The sequence below is a fragment of the Furipterus horrens genome, unplaced genomic scaffold (genome assembly GCF_987537825.1).
Source record: "Furipterus horrens unplaced genomic scaffold, mFurHor1.1.pri manual_scaffold_17, whole genome shotgun sequence".
NCBI lineage: Eukaryota > Metazoa > Chordata > Mammalia > Chiroptera > Furipteridae > Furipterus > Furipterus horrens.
This window is the reverse complement of record NW_028327187.1, coordinates 70,876,089-70,895,347: the sequence shown is the minus strand read 5'-3', so window position 1 is coordinate 70,895,347 and position 19,259 is coordinate 70,876,089. Positions and strand designations below refer to the sequence as shown.

The following is a 19,259-nucleotide window of genomic DNA, read 5'->3' as shown; positions in this document are numbered from 1 at the left end:
TCGGCACAAATGCAGAAACACCTTGGCCCGGCAACAATAGGCGCCAATCGCAGGACAAGCTCTCGGGCCACCCCGGCCGTGCAGGGGCGCGCGGGCAAGGACACCTCAGCTGGATCCAGTGGGCAGCAAGGGAGCGCGCCGTGCCGGCAACTGCAGGCGCACACCAGTGCTGCAAGAAACGAGAACCTCTGAACCGCCACACTAGACCAGCTGCAGACGCAGAAAAAGAAGGCGACACACCAAGGCTAAAAGGGAGTAAAAACATCCCTTTGTTTTTTTTTTTCACTTTTTTTTTCTCTCTTTCTTCTTTCTTTCTTTCTTTATTCTTTCGTTTCTTTCTTCTTTTCTTTTTTCTTGGGATTTTTTTTAAAATTTTTTTTTTAATTTTATTTTTTCTTCTTTTTTCTTTCTTCTTTCTTTTCTCTCTTTCTTTCTTCTTTTCTTTCTTCTTTCTTTGTTGTTTTATTTCCCTTCCAAAAGAAAAACAAACTTTATCTCAAACGTGTTGCATATAACCTCTCCTTCTCATCCTTTCTCTTCAATCGTTGTTTATTTGTTTGTGTGTCTAGTTTAGCCCCCCATCACTCTAAATAATAGAATATAATTACTATATAAACCCAATACAATACAATCCCACTTTCTTACTATATTATGCATTTGTCCATCCTTTTCTTCTATTTTTATTAACATACAATGTAAATTTTGCCTACTGGCTTGCATAGTCTCAACTATTATTATTCTATCACCCCCTCTATCAAAAATTATATTTTTCCTCCCCCAAAACAACTCTTATCTATTCTTCTTATAGTATAAAAGCTCTAATCTCTTTAAATTTATGTTAATATGGGCTCGTTGGCTGATGATAGCGGGATAGAGGGTGGGGGATATTTTTTGAGGGTGTGGGTCTCCTGCCTGGGCTGTGTGTTTATGTTTTTAACAGCATCTCCACAAAAGAACTCAAGACAAAGTGGATAGAGTGACTCCCAACCAACTAGCCAGAAGGAAGATCCCACCAAAGAATATCTGAAATATAACCAGATAGCATAAACAAAGGACATAAAGGGTAACTCAAGAACATCAGGCTCAGGATATCAAAGAGACTGCACCACTGAAACCCCAGATCTCCCATAAAGAATCTCATACCACAAAGGAGGGAAGTCAAAGCAGACCACCCCCCCAAAAAAAAAACAAATAAGTAAATAAAAACAAAAAAAATCTAACATGGTAAGACGCAAAAATAACCCCTCAATGAAAAGAAAAGAGGAATCCTCAGAAAGAGAGCTAGATGAAATAGACATAGCCCAAATGTCAGACATGGAATTCAAAACAATGGTGGTAAAGAAGCTCAATATACTCGACATCCTTAAAAACAACTATGACAACCTCCAAGGAAGTTACCAACAGCTCCAAGAAAATTACAGGGAACGTGCAGAGAACTACACCAGCATAAAAAAGACATAGAAACTGTTAAGAACCAGGAAGAATTGAAGAATTCAATCTCTAAACTGAAAAACACAGTAGAATCAGTCAAACGCAGACTTAACGAAGCAGAGGATCGGATTAGTGAGTTAGAAGATAATATAGAGAAAAACTCCCAGACAATACAGCAAAATGAAAAAAGATTAAAAAAATATGAACAAGATGTAAGGGAATTACAGGATAGCATGATAAGAAATAATATCAGGATCATAGGAATTAGAGAGGGATAAGAAAAGGACCATGGAATTGAAAAACTCATAGGAGAAATAGTGACAGAAAATTTTCTAAACCTGACAAGAAAAAAAGTTATACAAGTTCAGGAAGCACAGAGAGTTCCAATGAAGAGGAACCCCCAAAAACCCACACCAAGGCATATCATAATTAAAATGGAAACATTTCAAGACAAAGAGAGAATCCTAAAAGCAGCAAGAGAAAAACAGCAAATAACATACAAGGGAGCTCCGATAAGGCTATCAACTGATTTCTCAACAGAAACATTACAAGCCAGAAGGGAATGGTCAAAAATATTTCAAGCAATGAAAAACAAAGGCCTACAACCAAGAATACTCTACCCGGCAAGGCTCTCATTCAAAATAGAAGGTGAAGTAAAGAGTTTCTAAGACAAAGGAAGACTGAAAGAATACATCTCCACCAAACCAGCATTGCAAGAGATGCTAAAGGGTGTGTTCTAAGAAAAAAGAAGAAAAGAACAAGAAAGGAGAGGAACAGAGGTACAAAGGGCAATGAATAAATACACGTCAATAATAACCTTAAGTGTAAATGGATTAAATGCTCCAATTAAAAGACATAGGGTAACGGAATGGATAAGAAATCAGGACCCACATATTTGCTGTCTACAAGAAACACACCTCAGAACAAAAGAATTACACAGACTGAAAGTAAAGGGATATAAAAAAATCTTCCAAGCAAACGGACTGGAAAAAAAAAAGCCGGTGTAGCAGTCCTCATATCAGACAAAACGGATTTCAAAGCAAGGGCAATAAAAAGAGACAAAGAAGGACATTTCATAATACTTAAAGGAACAATCCATCAAGAAGATATGACATTGATAAACATATATGCACCCAACATAGGAGCACCCAAATACATAAAGCAAATACTAGAAGACCACAAAAAGGATATCAACAACAACACACTCATAGTAGGGGACTTCAACACTCCATTATCAACAATAGACAGATCATCCAAGCAAAGAAACACCAAGGATATACAGGCATTGAACAACACACTAAACCACATGGACTTAACTGATATATATAGAACTTTTCACCCCAAAGAAGCAAAATATACATTCTTTTCAAATGCACATGGGATATTTTCAAAGATAGGCCACATGATAGGACACAAAACAAGCCTCAACAAATTCAAGAAAATTGAAATCATATCAAGCATCTTTTCAGATCACAATGCCTTGAAACTAGAAATCAGCCTCAGAGAAAAAAATCAAAGACACCCAAACTCATGGAGAATGAATAACACGCTATTAAATAATGAATGGATTAACAATGACATCAAAAAAGAAATCAAGAAATTTCTAGAAAATAATGATAATCAGCACACAACAGCCCAAAACTGTGGGACACAGCAAAGGCAGTTCTAAGAGGGAAGTTCATAGCAATACAGGCATATCTGAAAAGGATGGAAGAATCTCAAGTGAAAAATCTAATCCTACAGCTACAAGAACTAGAGGAACAACAACAAACAAAACCCAGAGCGAGTAGAAGGAAGGAAATCATCAAGATCAGAGCAGAATTAAATGACATAGAGACTAAACAAACAATTCAAAAGATCAATAAACCAGGAGCTGATTCTTGGAAAAGAGAAACAAAATTGACAAGCCTTTAGCGAGGCTCACCAAGAAAAAAGAGGACCCCAATAAACAAAGTCAAAAACGAAAGAGGAGAAATTACAACTAATACGACAGAAATTCAAAGGATTGTAAGAAATTACTACCAACAACTGTATAACAAGAAATTTGACAGCCTGGGTGAAATGGACAAATTTCGGGATACATCATCTTTTATAACTGAATCAAGAAGCAGCAGAAAGCCTGAATAGGCTGATAACTAGTGAAATTGAGAGAGTAATCAAAATACTCCCAGTACACAAAAGCCCCAGACTGGATGGCTTCTCAGGTGAATTTTACAGAACTTTTAGGGGAGAACTAACTCCCATCCTTCTCAAACTATTCCAAAAAGTCCAAGGAGAGGGAAGACCCAGCTCTTCCTATGAGAAAAGAAAGAAAACTACAGGCCAATATCACCACATAAACAAAATGAAAGTCAAAAATCACATGATTGTATCAATAGATGCTGAAAAAGTACTTGATAAAGTACAACACCCATTTATAGTCAAAACATTCAGCAAAATGGGAATAGTTGGAGCATACCTCAACATTATAAAGGCCATATATAAGGCACCTGAAGCCACCATCATACTCAATGGGGAAAAACTGAAAGCATTCACCTAAGATCAGGAACAAGACAAGGATGTCCACTGTCTTCACTCCTATTCAACATAGTGTTGGAAGTTCTAGCCACAGCAGTTAGACAAGAAAAAGAAATAAAGGGCATCCAAATTGAAAAAGAGGAAGTAGAACTGTCATTAATTGCAGATGACATGATAGTGCACATAGAAATCCCTATAGAGTCCACTAAAAAAACTTCTCGACCTATAAGTGAATTTGACAAAATAGCATGTAAGTCAATATTCATAAACTGAAGGCATTTCTGAACACCAACAATAAAATATCAGAGATAGAAACTAGAAAGATAATCCCATTTCCTGTAGCAACAAGAAAAACAAAGTATTTAGGAATAAACTTATGCTAGGAGGTAAACAACCTGTACTCGGAAAACTACAGAACACTGAAGAAAGAAATTAAGGAAGATAAAAATAAATGTAAGCATATACATGTTTATGGATGGGAAGAATCACCATCATTAAAATGTCCATACAACTTCAAGCAATCTATAGATTCAACGCAATCCCTATTAAAATACCAACGAGATATTTCAGAGACCTAGATCAAGCACTTCAAATATTTATATGGAATCAAGAAAGACCTCAAATATCCACAGCAATCTTGAGGAAAAAGAACACAGTGGAGGAATCACAATACCTGATATCAAATTATGCTACAAGGGCACTGTAATCAAAACTGATACTTGCATAAGAACAAACATATAGATCAATGGAACAGAATAGACAGCCCAGAAATAAACGCAGGTCTATATGATCAACTAATATTTGACAAATGGGGAAGGAACATAAAATGGAGTGAGAAGAGCCTGTTCAGCAAATGGTGTTGGGAGAACTGGACAGGGACATGCAAAAAAATGAAACTAGACCACCAACTTACACCATACACTAGAATACACTCAAGATGGATCAAAGACTTAAATGCAAGCCGTGACACCATAAAAGTCCTAGAGGAAAACAGGCAGGAAAATTTCAGATATCCCACATAGCAATATTTTCACTGCTATATCTCCTAAGGCAAGGGAAATGAAGGAAGGAACAAACCAATGGGATTACATTAAACTAAAGAGTTCCTGCTCGGGAAAAGAGGACATTGGCAAGATGAAAAGGGAACCAACCATATGGGAAAACATATTTGCCGATGATACCTCAGACAAAGGATTGATCTCCAAAATATATAAAGAGCTTCTACAACTCAACACCAAGAAGACAGTCTAGTTAAAAAATGGGCAGGACTTCTAGCAAAGATGGAGGCCTAGACAGACACGCTACATCTCCCTCCACAACTAAGAAGGAATACAACTTCCTCAATGAGAGGCAACAAGATGATCCAGAAAATTGAGCTGCGTGGAAGTCCAACAAAGATCTAAAGAAGAAATAATCATCCAGACAGGTAGGAGGGTCAGATCCGGGGCAGAAAGGATGTGGTGTGCTGGTGGCAGCAGTGGAGGGCTGCCGGAAAGCTCAGTCACACGTTTTAAAAAGTAGGGAGGGACACCTGGGGAGCGCCTCCAGCAACAGACTAGACCACACAGCTTACCATTTTAGTGCCAGGGAATATAAAGCCTCATTGTTTCCGATTGTGCAAACTAGTGGGGATTGGGGCAGAGGAAGAAACTGCCAGCCTCTCAGTGGGGTCCACTTATTTAGAGGGCCCTCACTGTACTAGAATATCCACAGACCAACCCACTCTGGGAACAATGTCCAGGACAACAGCTAGAGAGGCACCAGTCTCATATGGAAGTGGGAGAAGTGCCTGGAAAAGGGACAGAGGCTGCACAAGCGGCATTGTTCCCTTTCAGACCCCTCCCACACATACAGTAGCACAATGTGGTGAAACGGGTCACCCATAATGACAAATAGCTGAGGCTCCGCCCCTTACAACATAATAGGTATGACAGCTCTACCTAAGACACAGAGACAAACACAGGAGCCTGTCAGAATGAGGAGACAGAGAAGTATGACCCAAAAGAGAAAACGGATCAAGGATCCAGTGGGAGAATTAAGCATCAAGGTGATTTCTAACCTAACAGATGTAGAGTTCAAAACACTGGTGATAAAGATGCTTTCAGGCTTGACAGATATGCTTAAGTATGACGGACACATCAGGGAAAAAGTGAAGCCTATGGTAAATGAAACCAAGGAAAATCTACACAAAACCCATGGTGAAAGAAAGGACACGGGGGTTCAAATCAATTATTTGGAACTTAGAGAAGAAAAAAACAGTCCACCAGTACAGAATGAGAAACAAGAATTGAAAAAAAAAATGAGGAGAGGCTTAGGAACCTGTGGGACAACTTTAAACGTGCCAACATCAGAATCATAGGGGTGCCAGAAGTAGAAGCAGTAGAGCAAGAAATAGAAAGCTTATGTGTAAACATATGAAGGAAAACTTCCTAAATTTTGCACAGGAAATTGACATACAAGTTCAGGAAGCACAGAGAGTCCCAAACAATCTAGACCCAAAGAGGACCACATCAAGACACATCAGAATCAAAATACCAAAGGCTCAACATAAAGAGAATCTTAAAAGCAGCAAGAGAAAAAGCAGGGAGTTATCTACAAAGGGGTGCCTATAAGACTGTCAGCTGATTTCTCAAAAAGAACTGCAGGTTAGAAGAGACTGGCAAGAAGTATTCAATGTGATGAAAAGTAAGGACCTACAACTAGGATTACTGTATCCAGCAAAGCTATCATTTAGAATGGAAGGGCAGATAAAGTGCATCCCAGACAAGGTAAAGCTAAAGGAGTTCATCATTACCAAGCCATTATTATATGAAATGCTAAAGGGACTTATTTAAGAAAAAGAAGATCAAAACTATGAACATTAAAATAACAACTCACAACTATCAACAACTGAATCTAAAAAATAAAAACAAAATCCAATGAAGCAAACCAGAATAGGAACAGAATCACAGGTATGGGGATCATTTGAAGGGTTATCAGCTGGGAGGGGGAAGGGGAAGAAGTGGGGAAATAGTGCAAGGATTAAGAAGCATAATTGGTTGGTACAAAATAGACAGGGGGTCATTAATAATATAGGAAAGAGTGAAGGCAAAGAACTTACATCCACAACCCATGGACATGAACTAAGGGGGGTTGGATTTTTGGAGGGAAAGAGAATACTGGGTGGAGGTGAGCAAAGGGGAAAAAATTGATACTATTGTATCAACATCATCAATAAAATATACTTTCACTCGACGGCGGTCACTGAGCACGTCGGACTTCTCTTCCGCGCACACCTCCGCTCCGCTTCCTCGCAACCATGTCTGACAAACCCGATATGGCTGAGATTGAGAAATTCGATAAGTCAAAATTGAAGAAGACAGAAACGCAAGAGAAAAATCTACTGCCTACCAAAGAAACCATTGAACAGGAGAAGCAGGCAGGCGAATTGTAATGAGGCCCGCACCGCCAATATGCACTGTACATTCCAGAAGCATTGCCTTCTTATTTTACTTCTTTTAGCTGTTTAACTTTGTAAGATGCAAAGAGGCTGGATCAGTTTAAGTGACTGCTGCCCCTTTTCACATCAGAACTACTGACAACGAAGGCCGCACCTGCCTCTCCCATCTGCCTGTCTGGCTGGCAGGGAAGGGAAAGAACTTGCATGTTGGTGAAGGAAGGAGCTGGGTGGGTCGACAGTGAAATCTAGAGTTAAAACCAAGCTGGTCCAAGGTGTCCTGCAGGCTGTAAAATGCAGTTTAATCAGTGCCATTTTTTTAAAAATGATTTTAATTATTGGAATGCACAATTTTTTAATATGCAAATAAAGTTTTAAAACCTGAAAAAAATATATCCTTTAAAGAAAATGGGCAAAGTACCTGAACAAACACTTATCCAAAGAGGACATACAGAGGATCCATAGGCATGTGAAAGAATGTTCAACATCACTAGTCATCAGAGATGCAAGTAAAAACTACAATGAGATACCACTTCACACTGGTCAGAATGGCTATCATCAAGAAATCAACAAATAAGAAGTCCTGGCGAGGATATGGAGCAAAGTGTACTGTTGGTGGGAATAGAGTCTGGTGCAGCTGCTATGGAAAACAGTATGGAATTTCCTTAAAAAACTAAAAATGGACCTGTCTTGATCCAGCAACTCCATTGCTAGGATTATACCTGAAAAATCCTGAAACACCAATTCAAAAGGACCTGTGCACCCCTATGTTCATAGCAGCACTATTTACAGTAGCCAAGTTCTGGAAAAAGCCTAAGTGCCCATTTGTGGATGAGGGGATCAAAAAACTGGTACATTCACAGAATGGAATACTATGCAACAGAAAGAAAGACGGAACTCCTGCCATTTGCAACCACATGGATGGAGCTGGAGAGAATTATGCTCAGTGAAATGAGCCGGGCAATGAAAGACAAGTATCATATGATATCACCTAATACAGGAAACTAATGAACAACACATACAAATGAGCAAAACTGAACCAGAGACATGTAAAGAAGGAGCAGACTAACAGTGACCAGGGTGGGGAGGAGGGGGGTAAGAAGGGGAAGGGTCTAGTCAAGGAACTAATATAAATGACTCATAGACATGGACAACAGGGTGTGGATTGATTGTGGGAGGAGTGGGCAGGATGTGGGGAGCAATGGAAGGAAAAGTGTGATAACTGTATTGGAAAAACAATAAGTAAATTTTTTTAAAGTAAGTAGATTTAGTTTCAAGAAGTTTCAAAAGTACTGAAAGGTACAATGATTATTATTAAGCTTTTGAAACTTTGAAGAAAAAGGAAAGTCATCTTGTCAGCAAATAACTGATCTACTCCTTCCTTGCAAATCTTCATTCCTTTTATTTCTTTTTCTTGTGTTATCATTGTGGCTAGGACCTCTAGTACAATATTGAATTGATGTATTCAGGAGGACACGTATATCTTGTTTACAGTCTTAAGGAGAAAGTATTAAGTCTTTCACTATTAAGTATTAGAACTGTGGATTTTTGATAGATAGCCTTCTATTTCTAATTTGTTTAGAGCTTTTATCTTAAATAGGTAGTGAATTATGTCAAATGCTTTTTCTGGAGCTATTGAGATAATTGTGTGTGTGTGTTTGTTTTTTTTTTTTTTTTCATTCTGTTAATACAGTGAATTTTATTATTTTATTTCAAATGTTAAGCCAACCTTGTAATCCTGGCTAACACCACACTTGTTCATATGTAATCTCCCTTTTTTATATATTGCTGTATTCAATTGGCTGATTTTTAAAGGGTTTTCGCATCTCTGTTCATGAAGGATACTGGTTTGTAGTTTTCTTTTTTGGTCAAGTTTTGGTATCAGGGTAATGCTGGCCTCATAAAATAAATTGCAAAATGTTTTCCTCTCATCATGGTTTGTGATAGTTGGTGAAAAATGGTTCCATTTCTTCCATATGTGTTTGGTGAACTTTGTCAGAATCTGACATTTTCTTTGTTAGAAAGATTTTAACTACAGTTTTAGTTTCTTTAATAGCTATAGGGATATGACAGTATCTATTTCTTCTTGTGTCAATTTTGATAATGTATTTCTCTCAAGAAATTTACTTGCGTAAATTTGTTTATAATATCCCCTTGTCATCCCTGAAATGTTTGTAGGATTTATAGTGATGCCTCTGCTTTCATTCCTGATACTGGTAATTTGTGCCTACTGTCTTTTTCTTGATCACTATGGCTATAGGTTAGCCCTGGCTGGTTTGGCTCAGTGGATTGAGCGTCGGCCTGCGAGCTAAGTGTCGCTGGTTCGATCATCCAGTCAGGGCACATCAGAGAAGGAAAACTCTGATTCCAAAAAACCTCCGCTGCCTTGTGGGATACCTCTTCAGGGGAAAGGCTAAGGGAGTAAACCCCGACAGAAAATCCGGAGCCGGAGTCCCTAAGGCGGTTCGACGTTGTAGTCAATACCGGCAACTCCTGCGGCGCACCTGAAGCCAAGCTGTATTGACTCCGTCTTTCCCTTGGATCCTTCAGCTGCGAAGAGAGGAGGGGTCTGCTGCATGGGCAACAGCAGACCCTCCATATCACCCTGCCCAGGCTCTGTAGCTTCAGCTTCACTGGAGAGGACACTCCAGCGTCATCGCAAGATGTCGATTCAACACGGGAGGAGACAGATACCGTGTCACTCCCGAGTCGGACTGCACAGCCATTCTCGGCGGTGCAGATAGACTCTTAAGAAGCTACACCATCGTCTCTCGAGACGGACGGCTGCCGACCAATGGCTATAGGTTTACCAGTTTTCTCGATCTTTTTAAAAGAATCAACTTTTAGTTTAATTGAGTTTTCTCTAATGTCTTTCTTCTGTATTTTATTGATTTTTGTGTGTATATTTATTATTTTCTTACTTCTGTTTACATATTTTAATTTTCCTTCTCTTCCTGGTTTCTTAAAGTGAATGTTAGATCATTGATTTCAGATCTTTTCTGATGTAAACATTTTTTAAAAGATTTTATTTACTTATTTTTAGAAAGAGAGGAAGGGAGGTAGAAGGAGAGAAACATCAATGTGTGGTTGCCTCTCAGGAACTCCCAACGAGGGACCTGGCCCACAACCCAGGCATGTGTCCTGACTGGGAATTGAACTAGCGACACCTTGTTTCACAGGCCCTCACTCAATCCATTGAGCCACGTCAGCCATGGCCTGATGTAAAAATTTGATGCTATAAATTTCCTTAAGTGTTGGCTTTAGCTGCATCTCATAGATTTTGGTGTATTGTATTTTCACTTTTATTTGGTTCAGAATTTTTCAAATTTTCCTTGTGTTTTTTCTTTCAGCCATGAATTATTAGAAGAGTGTTGTTTAATTTAGAAGTATTTTGAGAATTTTCTGTATCTCGTTTTTATTGATTTTCAGTTCAATTTCATTGTGCTTACATATTTACTTTGTGTAATTTCAGTCCTTTTAACTTTGTTGAGGTTTGTTTGATAGCCCAAAATATAGTCTTTCATGGTGAATGTTCTGTGTATCCTCGAGAGGAATTTGTATTCTGCTTGTATTAGAAGGAATGCTTTAGCAATACCAGTTAGGTCACGTTGGTTTATAGTGTTATTACCATCTTGTATATCCTTAGTAATTTTCTGTGTGTTCTAGCAATTACTGAGAGAAAAGTGTTAAATTCCAATAATAATTGTGAATTTTTCTATTTATCCTTAGTATTTTAAATATTAATATTTTCTACATGTATTTTGTAGTTTTGTTATTAGGTACATAAATATTTATAGTTGTTAGATCCTCTTTGACAAATTGACCTCTTTATCATTATGGACTGTCCCTATTTATATCTAGTAATTTTCCTTGTTCAAAAATATGCCTTTTCTTGTATTGTGGTAGGAAGAATGTGCCCCCAAAGATATTTGGGCCCTCAGTGTTGGAACCTGTGAATATCATATGTTACATGGCAAAGGAGACTTTACAGATGTATTTAATTTCACAGTATTAGTTTCTATTGCTTCCAGAACAAATTACCACAGATTTAGTGTCTCAAAACTATACAAACTTATTATCTCACATTTTTTTAGGTCAGAAGTACAGGTTTAGCATGGCTTAGTTGGATCTTCTGCTTAGAGTCTCCCAAGGTCAAAATCAAGGTATCAGAGGGGCTGTACAGCAGGTCCTTGAATAATGTCATTTTGTTATAATATTGGTGAGATGCCATAAGACCTTGTTTATTTCATTTAACCTATGGTAAAATTGGTTTTGTTTATGTCGTTTTGCTTAAAGTCACCAAACCTATCAACAATATTAATTGAGGACTTACTGGATTCCTTTCTGAGGTCCCTGGGGATTGATTGATCTGTTTCCAGACTCATTCAAGTTGTCAGAATTTAGTTTCTTGTGGTTTTAGGGCTGAGGATGCTACTTCCTTCTAAGCTGTCAACCAAGAATCATTCTTAGCTTCTAGAGTTTGCCTGCGTTCCTTGGTTCATGGACCCCTTCCTCTGACTTCAAAGCCAGCCAAAGCAGGTCAAGTCATTCTCATGTTTGAAATCTCTGTCTTCCCCTTTTGCTTCATCTTTCCTCTCTGCCACATCTCTGACTTACTTATATGCAGCCTTCTGCTTTTAAGGATTCATAAAATTACATTGGACCCACCTAGCTTATCTGGAATAATCTCCCTGTTTTAAGGTCAGCTGATTAGTTACCACAATTCCACCTGCGAAATTATTTCATGATAGTACCTGTATTTGTGACTGATTGAATAACCAGAGAACAGGTATTTTAGAGAACGTCTTTTGAATTACGCCTACCACAGTTATGGAGTTTTTTAAGATAAGGAGTAGTATCTTGGATTATTCAGGTGGACCCAATCTAATCACATGAGCTCTTAAAAGTAAAGAATTTTCCCAGGAAGCAGGAGCAATATGGCAGAAGGAAAAGTCAGGAGAATTCCAAGCATGAGAAAGATGTAACATGCTGTTGCTGGTTTTTGAGATGTGAAGTCCTATGTGTAGAAATCAGAAAGAGACTTTTAGACCTAAAGGAGGCCCGCACCTGACAGCCAGCAAAAACCTGAGACCTCATTCCTGCAACCTCCAGATTACCAACAACCTGAGTGAAGCAGATTCTTCCCAGAGTACCCCAATAAGAGCCCAGCCAACTGACATCTTGATTTCAGCCTTATGAGATTCTGAGCAGAGAAACCAAATAAGCTTGTCTGGACTTCTCACATACAGAACTGTAAGATAATAAACTTGTATTATTTTAAGCTTCCAAGGTGGTGGGAATTTGTTACAACAGCAATAGAAGTCTAAACAGATATTAATATAGTCACTCTAACCTTCTTTTGATTAGTGTTTTCTTGAAACCTTTTTCTATCCTTTTACTTTTATTCTGTCTTTGACTTTATAAAGTGGGTTTCTTATAGATAGAATAGAACTGTCTGGCTTTTTAAATCCAATCTGAAAATCTTTGACTTTTAATTGGTATTTATATCATTTACATTTAATGCAATTGTCAATAGGGTTGTCTTTTATTATTTTATTGCTACAGCCTGGAAACTGCCTCCTGGCAATAAGCTGAGACAATAATAGAGTTTATACCTTCTTTGTTTTCTTTCTTTCCTTCTGCCATCATGGTCCTTCATTGCCTGTTGTCTGGCATCCAAAAATTGTTTTTTCATATATTTTGCCCAATTTCTTGTTTAAGGTGGGAAGGAAAACCCCATTCCTCTTATTACATAAAAAAGTGGAAGTAGAAGTCCTCAACAATGTAATTTCTAATTAATACTTTAATGATATACTCTTTAGGAAGTCCCTTTTATGTGGAAAGAGAGAAATGGAGAGAAACTTATTTAGTCATGAAAAGTATAATACATATACTAAAATATTACTGTATATGAACAGGACAGATGACAGCCTTTTAAAAATAGAATCAACTAGTTAGTCAGTGACAGAACTTGACCATATCTGAACATGTCAACCTTTTCCAGTCTCCATGTCTTGGTATGGCTAGTTCCTTCTGCTTGGAATGCTTCCTCATCTCACATTCTTTCCTGCCTGGCAATTTTCCATGTATCCCCTGGAACCAGTTCTGGGGTCATCACTTCTGTGTTTCCCAGTGCCCCATATTTTCTCTTCTGGTCTCCCATCACATCCTGCTCTGTAGCACCATTATGGCACATGTCATGCTGTATATATGTTTCTGTGTGGACTCCCTCCTACAGAAAGTCCTGGAATGCAGGGAACTGATTTCAGTCTTCTTTATGTTTCTTTTATCCCCTAACTCAGTATATACTACATAGAACTTTTTAATAAACGACTGTTGAATTAGTGACTGTTTTCATGTGCTGAAAAATACTGCTGTTATTATTCCCCATTTCAGTATCACATATTTATAAATGTGGATCCTCTTTAATCATTTTACTTTTCTCCTAGTAAATTCCTCATATATGCCTGTCTGCTGCTATTCTCTGTGCTGCTGGCCCTTCGTCTGGATGGCATCATTCAGTGGAGTTACTGGGCTGTCTTTGGACCAATATGGCTGTGGAAGTTAATGGTTATTGTTGGAGCCTCCATTGGAACTGGAGTCTGGGCACGAAATCCCCAATATCGGTAATACTGCTTTATAAAACCAATTGGTCTCTGTACTGAGAGAGCAATATCTTGGTTTTCACTTTGGATCAAGTAAGGACTATTTTCTTTTCTATCTATCTAGGGTTTTATAAGAACTAATACAAGCAAACTGAGTTCTAGTCTGAATTTTTTAAAATTAGGTGTTTGACTTGCAGCTTCTTGCAAAAGCGGTGTTATTTTGGGTGGTTCATTTCCTAGGCAGACCGCAGAAACCTATGTAATCTAAAGTACATGCTGTTGTGGCCATGCTGGACTAGGAAGTATGAAATCATCACATTTGTAGGAGCAGGTCTCCAAACCAAAGTTCTAGCTCTGATCATCAAGGAGATAGCCTTCTCCAGTTCAATTTGAAACTAGGGCTCCTCTTGTCCAAGTCTTCTAATCCTGGGGTTTTAGGACTGTTCTCAGTGTGAGGGAGGTAACTTGGCGAGGAAAAAGTGAGCGGCTTAAAATGGGGAAAGAAGAGGCCCAGATGTTGTGCAGGAAATTAGAGCCTTTGGGAGTCAGGCAGATGTGCGACCTTTACTTTCAGATCTTCTGTGCCTTTCTTCTTAGATGGTTCAGCTGATCCAGATGCCCAGAGTTAACTCACTCCAGCATGTAGCCTGGAGCTGCTGGGGCCTTTGAGAGTCTCTTTTCTCCCTTGCAGAGATTGGAACTTCAGAAAGCATAAAAAGGGGGAATTTAGAGGGGGGCCATTCTAAACCTTCACCAGGATGATGAGAAGAGAAGGAATGCCCAGTAGGCAGATGGGGAAGTAAAAGAGGAACACGTGGAGCTGCTCATGTGAGAAAAGTGTAGACATTACAACACCTCATTTTATTTAATTCTTGGTTGTGGACATTAAAATAAGATTTAGATGATGCAAAACATTATCACATACATGTATAAGAATTTTAAAATAGCCAAAGAGCCTTGACAGATGGAGGACATTCATGTGTAGCTGTTTTAAAGCTATTAGATTTTTTTTTTTCAGGTTACCTGTGTGGCTACAAATCTGTTTTTTTTTTTTTGTTTTTTAAATAAGATCCTTTCAGATATCTAACCTTTACTACTCAAAAAATGAAAAGTTAAATCACTGAACATTTTGGGTTTCACTAATTGACATTTAGAAGCTATTTGAACTTTTTCACTTAAGATTTTTAATTTAATGCACTGAGTATACGGATGTGGTTGTACTAGTGTCAGCAATAGTCAGGGAAACATTTCTGGGTCCTATGAAATAACCAATGATTATTTTCTCTGTGTCCTAAACTCAGTTATATTTATCATCATCAAGACACATCATAAACGTTCATCTATATTTTGAATGAAACATTGTAAGGCCTTCCAAATTTATTATGAAGCATTTTCCTGACTAGTGGCCTTATTGTTTTTCATTGTTCATCTGGTGAGTTCATGCATGATATTTAGACAGCTAATGAAACTCATTTTGTTTAAGAACAGTTTTAACTCTTTTGTTCTTCTCTCTTTCATCTGCAGGTGTTAATTCATCCTAATGGAATAGAAAGGAAAATAAAAAGGCATTAATACTTTTCATTTGCATTTTAAAATAGCACCTAACAATATTTACTGTATTTTCTTGAAATATAACACACTTGTTCATAAAGTTAGTTATTTTTATAGCATTGCATGAAATGTGATTTACATGGTTTTTAATTTGTTAAGAAATGAGGAGCAGCCCTGGCTGGTGTGGCTGAGTGATTGAGTGCCAAGCCTGTGCACCAAAAGTTCACTGGTTCGATTCCCACTCAGGGTACATGCCTGAGTCGCAGACCAGGTCCCCAGTTGGGGGCTTGTGAGAGGCAACCAATTAATGTGTCTCTCTCGCACATTGATATTTTTCTCCCTCCCTTCTACTCTTTCTAAAAGTAAATAAATAAAATCTTAAAAAAAATAAATGAGGATCATAAGATTTAATGGATATTTATCACTTTTTAACAATAGAAGTGATCAACTTGTATAATCTTGGAAGTAGATTAATTTAAAATTATGAACAAAAGTTATACACTGTCGATGAAATAACTGGCTATTACTTGTGAGAATATCCTTATATAGTTAAAATTTTAAGTCTGGTTTGGTTGTAATGTTTATTTCTTGTCATGTAGTAGTTCTTCTGTGTTTGAAAGATAACCTGTTAAATATTAGTTTTCTGCCTGATATTTCCTTTGCTTTTTGTCAAATTTGCAAACACAACTCATGTTATCAACATAAGTTAGTAAAACCTGGACTGTTTACTTATTATGGAGACTGAACTGAGGGTGTTTTTCTTCTTCTTCTGTCTCGTTTTAGAGCAGAAGGAGAAACATGTATAGAGTTTAAAGCCATGCTCATTGCAGTGGGCATCCACTTACTCCTGTTGATGTTTGAAGTGCTGGTCTGTGACAGGATTGAGCGAGGCAGTCATTTCTGGCTTCTGGTCTTCATGCCACTGTTCTTTGTTTCGCCGGTGTCCGTTGCAGCTTGTGTTTGGGGCTTTCGACATGACAGGTCACTGGAGGTAAGATTTCATATATTTAAGAATGGTCAGTTATTGTAATGTAAATTTCTTGCCCTTTGTTAACAAGAAAGAGATTGATCATTAACTCTAGATCATGATATATAAGGAAACAAAAGATCATGGAAAGAATCACATTTCACTTTCTTGAGTTAAAACGCTGGTTTTTCATCCAGGCTATCATCAACCTTCTTCCAGTTTCACATTTTTGCCTGTTCACCTGTTTCAGTCAGGCGCCTCATGAGAAAGAGAACCAATAGGATAGGTGTAAATGTAGGTGTAGGTATAGATATAAATATAGATATAAAGAGATTTATTTTAAGGAGCTGGTTCATTTAGGGCAGGAAAGGGATTCCATTTCAGTTCATGTGCTCTGAACTGCATGGAAGCTGTGGGCCTGCAGTTCTATGTAGATTGGTTTCAGGGAGAACTGGACACAAGGGACACTTGGTTTTGAGCTTTATGGGTAACAAGTGGAAGAAAGAGATGGCCGTTGAGTTGGAAGGAAGCTGGGGGATGGCTTATTAGTGTGTGTGAACCTTGAGAGGAAAGGTACCTGTGGAGAGGGAGGGTGATGGAGCAAGGGCCTGTGGGAAATAAAGAGAACAAGACCCTAAACATCAAGAAGAGCTTGGCCTTGAGCAAAGAAAGTGATTCCTCTGGTGCTGGGGAAAAGGGCATGGTGGGCTGCGGAGGAAGAGTACCCCAGGGGGCCCACTTCTACTCCCCTCATGGTTCCCAAAGACTGAATAATCCAGCCACTTCTCTGCACTGCCCCTTGTGGCTGTTTGCCAATTATTAAAATTTCATGAGGGAGTATGATTAGGAAAAACATGTCTAAAAGTAATCCTGGGGGGGATAGTAATTTGAGCAAGGTTGAGAAGCTCTCAGTTAGATCCTCCTTTCTCTCCTGCAAGAACACTGGCCATCTCTGCACAGTGTTCTTCCCCACCCCCTATTCCCCAGGAGTCATTCAAGACCTTTGTTCTTTCTCACCCCTGTCTGTCCATCTTCCCTCCAGGGGCAGATGCTTGTGCTTCAGCCCCTCTCCCCATCTTGTTCTTCTATTTGCTCCTGAACTTGTCTTCGGTAACTTTGGTCTTTCTCATCTGAATGCGAAAACAAAATGACAGCAACAAAACCCTTTCAAGTCCTCTGGCTGTTGTGCCTTTTCCTTCCCTTCACAAAAGGTTCCCTGAAAGAGTGCTCTTCTAACCTCAGCTCCCTGCTCAGCCCCTGCACACCCTGAAACTGACACTGAGCACCCTCTGGGCAAATCCAGTGGGCCCTGTTCTGTCTTCCTTTTTTTTTGTGTAACAGCCACTCTGCAGCTCGACACTCCTGGTCCTTTGACCAGTCTGGCCACCTCTGTCTTCGGCTCCATTGCTATTTCTTAGGATTCTAGACTTGAGCATTTTCTGTTCTCACTGTGCATGCTTTCTCTGAATATCTTGTCTACACTCCCTGTTTCCACTACCACTTATGTGCTATCACTTCCTAAATTCATGTTTCTAATCTCAAAGTTCTCCTTTAGCTCCAGATTCCGTATCCAGCTTCACCCAAATCTGTATTCCCTATATTGTTTAAAGGTGTCATTCCCACCCAGTCATCCTATCTTTCTACTTTATGCTTCTCTTGTTTTTGCATGTTTTTCTATTACCTGAGCAAATGAAGTAAAAGCTTAAAAAATCATTTGCAGAAGATTCCATTAAACAAAGTCACTGAGATAAAAGATTCTATATAGCACTTATTTGGTTTAGCATTTCTCAGTAGGGGATGGGGGATGCAGTTGGCCTTCTGGATAGGAAATGTTTTATTTAACATGACTGTCCTATGAATTGCAGGACCTCTTTCCACTAAATACTAGTGGAGATGCTTCCCCTCCCTGGTCTTTCTGATATCCAGTAGTGCCCCTGCACATGCGTAGCCTCTCCCCAAGGGAGTAACCATTACCCAGTTTGAAAAGTACCAAGTTGCATAGGGGATGAGAAGGAGGTTTAAGAAAACTAAAAATTTATTACCATGTTCCTTAGAAAGCAAAATCATATATAAGGGCTAGGACTGCATTGAGCATGAAACGGTATTTTCCTAATGCAGAGTTATAGAAAGTTGGTTGTTTGTATAGTTACCCTCTTCGAATTCCTACATACAAGATGAAATACCATGCCAGGAGTTGAGCTCCCCTTTGGTTCATGTGTCCCAGAAGGAGTACCTACATTCACAATGGGGTGTTTGGGGATAGGCTCACACACAGATGTGAAGGAGGAGTCAGGGTAGGGAAGGAGATGGTATTTTCCAGGCAGAGGGAATAATAACACATACAAGGGAAGAGGCAGAGAAAATCTGTCATGTTGAGTGAACTATGGTGGCTCAAATATGACTGGAGCACAGTTTTGCAAGCTGCAGTTTCTGGAGCTGAAGAGTGGTAATATTTGCACAACAGTATGAATGTACTTAATACCACTAAACTGTACAAAGGTGGTTAAGATGTCAAATTTTATGTTGTGTGTATTTTACCACAATAAAAAATATATGCCTGGAACATAAAGTAGAAAGGAGGACATTGTGGCAGTTGGGGAAAAGGGAGGCTTCTAGAGGGATTGTGGTGAGTAGGGGCCAGATCTTCAGTCCCCAAAGAATGTGCTGAACTACCCTAGGTTCTATAGTGAACTCACAGGGGCACCATGAGGTATTGGACATTTTTGAGGGAAAAGCAATAATAGCTGACATC

General features: G+C 38.7%; 2 protein-coding genes and 1 long non-coding RNA gene across 11 annotated transcripts in view; 2 read left to right on the top strand and 1 right to left on the bottom strand.

Moving 5' to 3' along the window:
* The window catches only part of TMEM185A (transmembrane protein 185A), a 61,412-nt gene that overhangs the window by 28,370 nt on the left and 13,783 nt on the right, over window positions 1-19,259 (top strand). For 2 of the 3 annotated variants that reach the window (XM_090265101.1, XM_090265099.1), the window contains exons 2-3: window positions 13,834-14,010; window positions 16,324-16,531. In XM_090265101.1, coding sequence (XP_090121227.1) covers window positions 13,834-14,010; window positions 16,324-16,531 — 385 coding nt within the window. Of the gene's footprint in view, window positions 1-13,833; window positions 14,011-15,513; window positions 15,555-16,323; window positions 16,532-19,259 lie in introns of all 3 variants that reach the window. The other variant, XM_090265100.1, reaches the window with a different exon arrangement.
* LOC149991175 (thymosin beta-4-like) lies at window positions 7,227-7,692 on the top strand. Its single transcript, XM_090264250.1, has one exon. It carries the CDS (start codon window positions 7,247-7,249, stop codon window positions 7,379-7,381), a length of 135 nt encoding a protein of 44 aa, XP_090120376.1. The 5' UTR covers window positions 7,227-7,246; the 3' UTR covers window positions 7,382-7,692.
* LOC149991172 (uncharacterized) overlaps window positions 15,038-19,259 on the bottom strand; it is a 34,579-nt gene continuing 30,357 nt past the window's right edge. For 6 of the 7 annotated variants that reach the window (XR_016508634.1, XR_016508635.1, XR_016508633.1 and 3 more), the window contains 3 exons: window positions 17,525-17,637; window positions 16,386-16,525; window positions 15,038-15,526 (listed from right to left, as the gene is read on the bottom strand). This is a non-coding gene — a long non-coding RNA (uncharacterized LOC149991172). The remainder of the gene's footprint in view (window positions 15,527-16,385; window positions 16,526-17,524; window positions 17,638-19,259) is intronic. The other variant, XR_016508632.1, reaches the window with a different exon arrangement.